The 9,884-nt window shown below is 61.0% G+C and overlaps 2 protein-coding genes across 2 annotated transcripts in view; one reads left to right on the top strand and one right to left on the bottom strand.

Moving 5' to 3' along the window:
• Positions 1-1,245: 1,245 nt before the first annotated feature.
• P3H1 (prolyl 3-hydroxylase 1) lies at positions 1,246-8,965 on the bottom strand. Its single transcript, XM_017832018.1, has 15 exons — positions 8,457-8,965; positions 7,915-8,067; positions 7,574-7,763; positions 6,989-7,120; positions 5,032-5,171; positions 4,275-4,364; positions 4,111-4,163; positions 3,652-3,773; positions 3,370-3,497; positions 3,205-3,300; positions 2,944-3,094; positions 2,350-2,467; positions 2,072-2,147; positions 1,786-1,926; positions 1,246-1,706 (listed from the first exon to the last, which is right to left on the bottom strand). Exons 1-15 carry the CDS (start codon positions 8,949-8,951, stop codon positions 1,593-1,595), a joined length of 2,199 nt encoding a protein of 732 aa, XP_017687507.1. The 5' UTR covers positions 8,952-8,965; the 3' UTR covers positions 1,246-1,592.
• Positions 8,966-9,202: 237 nt separating this feature from the next.
• Positions 9,203-9,884, top strand: part of CUNH1orf50 (chromosome unknown C1orf50 homolog) — a 2,304-nt gene continuing 1,622 nt past the window's right edge. The window contains exon 1 of the mRNA XM_017831957.1: positions 9,203-9,343. Within this exon, the coding sequence (XP_017687446.1) occupies positions 9,203-9,343 (141 nt within the window). The remainder of the gene's footprint in view (positions 9,344-9,884) is intronic.

Here is a 9,884-nt window from a genome sequence, read left to right as displayed (position 1 = left end):
AGGAGGAGAGATTTGAGTCTCGAGTGGGACATTTGGGGCCAAAGGGGGGGGGATGTGGGGCTTGGGGGGGAATTGGGTACTGGGGGCAGGGAGGGGTGGAATTAGGGGCCTGAGAGGGAGCATTGGGTCCCCAGGGAAAAGCATTGGGTTCTGCGGGGGGAGAGATTTAGGATCTGAGGGGGAGGAGATTTGAATCTGAGGAGAGTGATTTGGGGCTGGAGGTGAGGATTTGAGTCCTGGAAGGGAGAATTTGGCCTTGGGGTAAAGATTTGGGGCATGGGGAGTATTTCTATCCTACAGGAGATATTTGGGTCTTGAGGGAGACGGGGACTCCACAGTGGAGGGATATGGGAAAATGGGGGTCCCCAACGGGAAGAGGGGAAGGGGGTGTGGAGGAGGTGACCCCCCCCCCAAATCCATGACCCTCTGCACCCCTGCCGTGGGCTGGGAGCCCCCCCCCCAAGCCACAGAGGCCCCGGGGGTGGCTCCAGGAATTCGACAGGGAGCAGGGAAGGGGTTCATTCAGTGAGGGAATTCGGGCATTCCCCCACACCACCCACCGTGGCACCAACAAAAGCCGCCATTGTCAGCGGTGTCCCCTGCAGGAGGGGGACACGGGGTGTAGGGGGGACACGTGCCACCACCCCGGTGACACCAAGCCCGTGGCAGCCCCAGGACCTGGCAATGGTTAACAGCCCTGGCCTCATCAGCAGTCTGCTCACGCGCCCAGGCAGCCGGGTCAGCCGCGGGGATGGTGGGCACCCTCCAGTGGGACCATCTTTTCATCCTGCAGAAACCTACCCCAGACCCCCCCCTCGCCCACCCTGATGCTGAACGGGCCCTGCCCTACGCCCTCTCCCAGTGGGCTGGGGGTGCTGGGTCCTGGTGCAGCGGGGCAGGATTTATTTGCCCACATTCCCGGGATGGTTATGGTAATGGGCAGACACCCGCGGGAACAATTCGATGCCCTGTCCGGGGGTGCCAGAGTGCTCAATGTCCTTCTTGTTCAAGGACGGTTCCCTCCTCCTTGGAATGGTGGGTCTGTGCCCACGCTGCAGGAGTGGGGTCCAGGGGATGCTCAGCCGAGGGCTGCACTGCCCTTGGGGCACCTTGTCCCCCCAAAAAACACCTTTGTGGGGTTGCAGGGCTACAACACCCTTCAGTAAATGTTTGCCAGGAGGAAAGGCTGCACCCCAACACTGATGGCAGCCAAAGGGGGGGCAGCAGACTCCAGCCAGCGACAGCTTAGAAAAAAAATAGCTTTATTCACCCATTTTCTGCAGAAGGCACTTAAATAGCCGCAGGCTCAGGAAAGGCACACAACTGCACCTGTGGCACTGGGGCCTCACCCCTAACACAGCACCCCTCCCTTGTCCCCATGTCACCCCTCTGAGCCTCCATCACATCCCAGGTCAGCTCCACGGGGGGATGCTGGATGGTGCAGGGGCAGTGCAGGGCATTCCCCAGTGCCCCATCCCACGCGGGTTAGGGGCAGAGGGGGGTCCCATATGTCACCCTGATGACTGAGCAGCCCAAAACTGCAATGCTGGTGTCACCGGTCCCGGCAGGGACATCCTGGTCCCCGTGGGACATCACAGCTCGTCCTTCCCCACCACAACGGCAGCGGGTGGCTCCTGCTCCGGCTCCAAATCTCCCTCTTCCATGCCAAAAAGCATCTTCACCAGGTCATCTGCCTGCACACGCTCCTGTGGGCAGACCCACGGGGGGGTAAGCACGGCCAGTGTGCCACTCAAAAACCCCCCGTGCTGCTGGGAGGGAGCTCACCCGCTCGCTGTGCCGAGGGTCCAGGGTGAACCAGAGGGCGATGGCGCAGCGCTGGCCCTTGGTCACGGCCTTCACCCCGTGGGGGTTCTCTGAGCCGGAGGAGAAGCCCACGGCACGGCCACACTGTGGCTGGACCTCCGCCTGCCAAGGGTGGGAGACCCCGGTCATGAGCAAGTCCGTCCCCTTCAACCCCAGTTCATCTTTTGCAGTGGCCCAGGGGGTGTTCCCAGGGGACAGGGCCAGCAGGAAGGAGCTGCACGTGGATCCTCGGAGCTGAGCTACTCACGGTCTGCGTCTTGGCATCCAGCTCAGTGAAGTAGAAAGCTCCCCCTTCAAAGTCTCCATTGAGATAAAGGATGGCACTAAAAAGGGAGCAGGGGACAAGTGGAGGTAACTAACAACCCTGACCACAGCTCCAGCAAGCAGGTGAGCCCAGAGCTCCCCCAACACCCACAGCAAGAGCCTGAGGCAGGAGAGCCCAGGTTTGGTGTCCTCCCACCTGGCTCCTCCCAGCCCAGGTGCCACCAAGCTGTGGTACCTTCAGCTGACAGCCACCACCAGTACCTGTAATCCCGGAATGTGTAGGCTGGGGGTTCCTTCACGCACACCAGAGCCTCTGCATTGAGGATGCAGTTGTCCACGTGCACCTCGTGGCTGTTGTCACTCCGACCTTCTTGCTTCTCTAGGGTGGAACGAGACCTGGGATATCAGGACCCCTCTGTCTGTGCAAGAGCAGGGTCCGTCCCCAAGCATCCCAGGCTTGGAGGTGACAAGAAAGTCGTGTGCAGCCTAAAGCACTTAACTTGCTGGAGTGTGGACCATGCGAGGCCACTTGGGTGGCACAAACCTCTCCCGGCTTGTCCCGTGGCATTCCCTGGCCTTCCAGGCACAGCCTCTCCCAGCACCCATCCCAAATGCCTCTGAGTGCTGAAATCCTGTATGGCATGAAGCCATCTGCCCCACTGGAGGCAACCAAGAGAGCTTCTGCTCATCTTCCTGAACTGGGCTTTAAGGGACAAGCTTCCCACACCCTCCTAGGTAGAGGAGAAAGTTAGGGAGCAGCAAGGAGGTCTCCAAGGACAGGTCCAAGACCAGACCAACTCCAGCTGTTGGAGGGGACCCGACAGGACCAGACCCGCTCCTCTGGGCCGTGCTCACCGTCGATGGCTGTGCGGCACACGAGGTGGGAATAGGAGAAGTGGAGCGGAGCCTCCAGGCGGAAGTAGGACTCCATCATGCGCCGCACCTTCTCCGTCACGTTGTAGTACAGGTGGGCACTGCGCAGGGGCACCTTGCCCTCCTGGCCCAGCTACAGGGGGACAGGCAGCACAGGGGCTCAGCTCCAGGTGGCCACAGGGCCTGCCCCCAAACTCCCACCTCTTGTCCCCACAGCCCGTTTCTCCCCGCATCCACCCCAACCTTGAGGGCCTTGAGGACGGTCACGCCGTAGAAGGTCTCGCTGGGGGTGTGAGGAGAGGTCTTCCCCCGATAGCCGTCCCCAGCTGAGGCAGCTGCCTGCAAAACCCGATGGGTGTTACTGGTCTGAGCTGCAACCCCTGCCCGCCCTCCCATCCCCACACTCACGTTAGTGAGTCTCTGCAGTTCCCGACACTCCTCGGCAGAAAGGACTCCATCCACCACCACACGCTGGGAGCCGTTCAGGGCCCTGGAGTTCATGGTGACACTGGCTCCTTCGTACCCCAAGGGGCCACCTGGGGCACAAACGGGATTGGGGGACGTGGGGATGTGCACCACCAACCCTGGGGGAAGCTGTGGTCCTGCCACCTGCTCCTGCTGCCACCCACGTATGGAGGGACTGGCAGCAGGGGTCACGGAGGTCCCCATCCCACCTCCCCTGCTCTGCACCTTCTCGGATGAACTTGCTCATGTCAGCAGACTCCTTGGCCTTCTCCTCCACCAGCGTCTCGATCTCCTTCATGAGGTTGCCAATCTCCTCCGAGATGCGTGCCGCCGTCTCCCGCTCTGCCCTGGGCACGTGGTAGCCATCAGCCCCACCATCCCACTGTCCCCACCACGTCAGGAATGAGAGGGCAGGACAAGTTGTCTCAGGGGCTGGTGACAAAGCCCAAGACTGGAGAGAGTCACTCCAATGCATCCCTCACCCTGTGGTGCTTGGGGTGCCCATCATCCCACGGGCTGATGGGGAGCAAAGTTCTGCCCTCCAGCAGCCTTTTCCATCCCCAGTATCAACACCTTCCCTGGCAGCAGCTCTGTGCCATGGCCTTTGGCCCAAACCCCCCAGAGGAAGAGGGGTATGTCCTGTTGGACCCCCCCTGGGTGGGCTCGGCCGGGGACAGCACTCACTTCTGTTTCTCTCGCAGCCTTTTCGGTATCACCTCTTCAGGTGTCCACGTGTCCTGCAGCCAGAAGAACAGCATCAGGAGCTGGACAAGGATCTGGCCAGGATGCAGACCCCCTCATCCACATTCCACCTGGCCACCATGTCCCCTTGGTCTCACACCACCCACCGGGTCCACGAAAGGGATGCCGAAGACATCGTAGCTGAAGAAGAGCAGCTCCTTCTCCATCAGGCTCTGCTGGCGGTACACCCGGATCTCCTGTGGCAAGGGGGCACAGGGAAGGGGTGAGGTACAGCACGAGGGCTCTAAAGGACCCTGAGTACGGGCAGGAAGGTGCAGGTTTACACCATTCCTGGGGTCCTTGCTCCAGACCTATAGCCCTGGTTTCCTGTTCCCGCTGGCAGCTGGGAAGGAAGTGGCTTTCCCCATCCTGCCTGAATTTCCCTGTCCTGTGTGGATGACTCCTGGGGAGAGGACAGTCCAGCAGAGGCACACACATGTCCCTCCTGCAGGAAGCTCTTTAGGAGCAGATCCCCTTCCCTACTCCAGCTGGTGTGGGGCAGAGACCTCCATTCCTGCCTACCACATCCCAGGCAGGAACTGGTCATCCAGATCCAGCTATTTTGAAGCCAAATCCTCTCCTTCTTAAGCAATTTCACTTCAGTTGTGGAAGAGTGCAGCAGAGGTGTGCTCAGACCCTCCTAAAAGGTCTGTCCACCTGCCTCTCCCTGAGGAGTGGGTCCATGTGTGCCAATCATCCAGATATTTTGCCAGTGATGATTTTCAGTCTCTCAGCTATTTTCCAGCTTGTTGAACCCTAAAACCATCCATTACTGTCCACCTTGGGTGGCTGGACCAGACAAGACCCCAAAACTTCTGCAAAGGTCCCCTAGGAGGAGAGAGGATGTCTCAGCTGATTGCTCACCTCTCGGGGTTGGATGGGTCCCGCCAGGTTTTCCCCCAGGACAGCGGTGTAATAGGCCAAATTCTGGTTCATCACCTCATCATGTGGGAAGAAGAGCAAATAGGTTTTGGCACATTCGATGGCTTTTTCATAATTCCCATCTGCAAAGAGAAAGTGGGGCTGTTTAGCAGCATGTCCAAGGGCACTGGAGGCAGAGCAAACACGGATATGGAAAGAGAGATGAGAGACAAAATCCTTGTTGTCCTGCAAAGAGTCTCACAAGCAGGGCAGATCCCCTGGAGCAAGGATAACTGCTGCCACAAAGGCAAAATTCAGAATCCAAGGTGCTCTCCTGCCTCCAGAAACCAGGGTCACAGGTTGAGTACTTTTCTTGCTTGGAAAAATTCCTGAGGCCCCATTTCCAGGCAGTCAGACCCAACCATTCCTCGCTAACCTGCAATTTCCAGCCACTGAAGCACCCTGCCCCACTTCTGTGCAGCCTTTCACAGAATCACACAGTCACAAACTGGGGAAGGAAAGGAAGGGACCACACTGGGTCATCTGGTCCAACCTCCCTGCTTCAGCATCCTGGCACAGGATTGCATCCAGATGGTTCTGGAATTATCTCCAGTGAGGGAGACCCCACACCCTCTCTGGGCAATCTGTCCCAGCACGTGGTCACCTGCACAGTGAAGTTCTTCCTCATATCCAGGTGAAAATTCCTGTGCATCAGTTCCTGCCCGCTGCCTCTTGTCCTATTGCTCAGCACCACCGAGCAGAGCCTGGTCCATCCTCTGACACCCACCCTGCAGATACTGACAGACATGGATGAAGTCCCCTCTCAGCTGTCTCTTCTCGAGGATTTCCATCTTCTTGGATGCCATATTTTTTTTCCCCTCCCTTTGAAGAAATTTGCACAGAAACAGTTTAATTTTTCTAAGGGGGCGAATTAAAAAGTGAAATAAAATCAGATGTATTTGCCTGGGTTATGACTCTTCTGGCAGGGAAGCACACCACTGTGGTTTGAAGCAAGAGGTAGACAGCAGGCAGGAGGGAAAAAAATACTTCTCCAGGCTGTTATTTCACTTGGAAAGCAAAACTGCCCGGGAATAAAGTGATGTGGAGGGTGACTGATCCAAATGTCCAGCAGAACATTTCAGGCAGGAGGAGCATGCCTGTGTGAACCTCACAAAGTACAACAAGGTCTGGTGGAAGCTTCTCCACCACTATGAGTGAAGACAGGGGCGTGAGTGGGATTAGAGCAGCCTGTGAAGGGCTTGGAGAAACTGGTGGATGAAAAATTGGACAGGACCTGGCCACGGTAGCCCAGAAACCCCTCAAGTCCTGGGCTGCATTGTGGGCAGCAGGTGAGGGGGGGATTCTGCCCCTCTCTGATGAGACCTCCCCTGCAGTGCTGCCTCCAGCTCTGGGGTCCCCAGCACAAGAAGGGTGTGAGTGGACCCCTTTGAGTGGGTCCAAAGGAGGCCACAAAAATGGTTAGAGGACGAGCATATCTAGGAAGAAAGGCTGAAAAAATTTAGGTTGTTGAACCTGGAGATGGGAAGGCTCCTGGGAGATCTTATGGCCTTCCCATATCTAGAAGGGGCTACAAGAGATATGAGGACAACTTTTACCAAGGCTTTTAGTGACAGGACAAGGAGCAACGGTCTTAAACTGAAGGAGGGCAGGGTTAGGTTGGCCATAAGGAGGAAATTTTTTATGATGAGGCAGGTGAGGCACTGGCACAGGCTGCACAGACAAGCTGTGGCTGCCCCATCCCTGGAAATGTTCCAAGGCAAGCTGGATGGGGCAGTGAGAGACCTCGGAGTGACCAATGCCAAGATGTCGCTGCATCTTGGGCTGGACTGAGGAGACGATCTTTGAAGGTCCCTTCCCAACCCAACCACTCTGTGGATCCATGATTTCAGCCTGCCCAGAGCTGGGTGCCCAGCCCTGACAGCCCACAGAAGCTGCTTACTGTTGTAGTAGGCAAACTGCAGGTAGTTGAAGTGCGAGGGCAGGAAATCCTCCAGAGGCTTCTCCCGGCCGGGCTGTGAGGCCAGCTCTGTGACACAGCCCTGCTTGCAGCTTAGCACCTGCATGGAGTGGTCTGGTGGAGAAAAAAAAACCCATGTCACTGCTCATGGTCACCCACAGGCTGGTGGGCAGGACCCTGAGGGGTCTCCAACCTTCTGCTCGCACTGGGGCTGTTTGCCAGATTTTTGGTGGTTGGTTGTCCACCTCTAAGTGATGGGGGGGGGGGCTGTGCTGCTCTCTGGGGACAGAGTGGCCATCTCTGGCCTCCCATCCTGGTGACCCTCTGCTGGTCCCTCTCCTGATTTTCCATATTCCTCTGGAATTTGGAGGATTCTTGAGCATCACCCCGAGTGCTGAGTGCAGGCAAACACCTCCTGCCACTTACTGGCCACACTTCTCCAAGTAAAACCTACGATGGCGTTTGCCCTCTTCAGGGACCCACCACCCCTCAGGTCTTTGGGAACCAACTGCCCACCGAGAACTGTCCCCAACTCTTGTGACAGGACACAGCAGGCAGAGATCGCACCTGTGATGGCCTGGAAAAGGTCTGCATTGTACTCCAGGTAGTTGTAGCCCTCGTAGTCGTAGGGTCCCTCGCAGAGCGCGCGGCACTCGGCGTCTGCCACGAAATACTCCTCCAGGGCCTTCTCCAGGTGCAGGATGGCGGCAGCCGGCTGCTCCTCCGAGTAAAACCGGACCCCCAGCCGAAACTCACTCTGCAGAGGGATGAGGAATGATGAGGGGGGCTCAACATGGGGGTTCCATCCCCGTGATGGATCACCTGGGCTACCTCGTCCCCATGGGGAGGGACCTCGCAGCACCACAGTCACCACACAAGGACTTTGGAAGGGGAGGGGGGGGTCTCACCAGGTGGGGTTTGGCCTCCAGGTCGGTGAAGTCCTCCTCGCGGACCCCCACCATAGCCTGGTAGTACTCCAGGTTCTGCCTCATCTCCTGGTGCCCGGGATTGGCCACGAAGAAGGTGTGAGCGGCCGCTGCCGCCTGCGCCGGCCGGTTCATCTGGGTGGGATGAGGGGGGTGAGACAGTGCAGATCCCACGCGGAGAGGAGGGGACCCCCGGCCCCTGGGACATCCCGGAGCATCCCGGAGCATCCCGGGGCATCCCGGGGCATCCCGGCGGCCGGGGTAGGGGGCGGTGACGGGGGCGGCCCCGGCGAGCTCCGACGTGGCACTGAGGGGGGCAGGGCACGGCCATCCCGCCGGGGCACACACCGAACCCATCTCCGGCGTCCCGGCACCGCGATCGTCCCCGCCCGGTTCTCTCGATCCCATCCCTCCATCCCCCCCGCCCGGCTCCGGCATCCTCCGCGTATCCCGCCCGTCCCGCATCCCGCCGCACCGGGAACTCCTCCCTTCCCTCCCTCCCTCTCTCCCTGCCGGTCCCGCACCTTGAAATAGGCGACCTGCAGGTAGTTGTAGGGGCTGCGCCGGCCGAACTCGCGCTCCAGCTCCTCGCTCAGGCGGTATCGGGAGGGCGCGGCGGGCCCGCAGCCCCGCAGGCAGGCTGCGCGGCGGAGAAGCCCCCGGAAGAACCGCAGGTCCCGGAGAACCGGGTCGTGCTGGGGCTCGGCGCCCTCCTCCTCGTCCTCCGGCGGCCCCGCCGTGGCGTTGGCGCAGCGCAGGCGGCACCGCGCCAGGCGGGAGCGCAGGGCGGCCCGCGCCCGCAGCGCCCGCTCCATCTGCAGCACCACGGCCGGCCAGTCCCCCCGCGCGTACGCCTCGGCGCCGGCGGCGAACAGGGCGTCCGGCGGCTGGGCCGGCAGCGGCGGGTCGGCCGGGACAGGGAGCGGGAGCGGCTCCGGTGGCGTGGCGGCTCCCGCCAGCAGCGCCAGCGGCAGCAGCAGCAGCAGCTCCATGACCGGCAACGGCGGCGGCAGCGCCATGTCTGAGCCCTGGCCGAGTCGCCGCACCGCAGCGATACAAGCCCCGCCCCTCCGCCACTCCTCTCCGTGGCCATCACCCAATCAGAGGCCGCAGCGCGCGGCCTAGGCCCCGCCCCCTCCGCCACACCACGCCCCCTCCGCGCACACTGCCCAATCAGAGGCCTCAGCGACTCAGCCGCGGTCCCGCCCCCTCGCCGCGCGCGGTGACGCCACAGCGGGAAGCGGGCGGAAGTGGTCGGGCGCGGTCGGCGATGGCGGAGGGAGGCGCGGAGCCCGGGCATGGCGGCGCCGGCCCTGGGCTGGCCCTGGCCCTGGTGGAGGGCAGCGCCGGCCGCGCCGCCCGCGTCGGGGACCCCGACGACCTGGTGGCCCTGGCGCGGCAGGTGCAGCAGGTGAGGGCCGGGCCCCGGCGCCGGGGAGGCGGGGGCATGGCTCTGGGCCCGGTGTCCCCGGTGCCTCCCGGCCGTTCTCCGGAGCCTTCTCAGCCGGCGGCGGCCTTGGTGCCTCCCAGCACTGTTCTCTGGTGACTCCGGCGGCCTCTTGATGCCTCCTACCCTCTCCCACTGTCCCGTCCCAGTGCCCCCCAGTGCCTTCCCGAGTTCCCACGCTGTTGGTGTCTGCAGTACCTCCCATTGCACCTCCCCGCTTCCCACTGTGCCCTGCTGCCCCCCGGTGACTCACGGAGCATCACACCGAAGTCCCATCCCAGTGTACCCTGCTGTCTCCCAGTATGTCCCAGTAACCAGTTCACCCCACTGTGTCCAGGTGCCTCCAGCTGCTACTCTCCCAGTCCATCCCAGCACCCCTGGTATGTCTCATTCCCACTTCAGTGGCTCCCAGTCCACCTCAGTGCCTCTGAGTCCACCCCAGTTTTTCCCGATATGTCCTACTGCCCCTCCCAGTGTCTCCCAGCACACCCCAGTGCTCCCCCTG

The sequence above is a fragment of the Lepidothrix coronata genome, unplaced genomic scaffold (genome assembly GCF_001604755.1).
Source record: "Lepidothrix coronata isolate B3197 unplaced genomic scaffold, Lepidothrix_coronata-1.0 Scaffold198, whole genome shotgun sequence".
In the NCBI taxonomy this organism is placed as follows: domain Eukaryota; kingdom Metazoa; phylum Chordata; class Aves; order Passeriformes; family Pipridae; genus Lepidothrix; species Lepidothrix coronata.
Note: the sequence above shows the minus strand (reverse complement) of the source record. Positions and strands in the feature narration are given on the sequence as shown.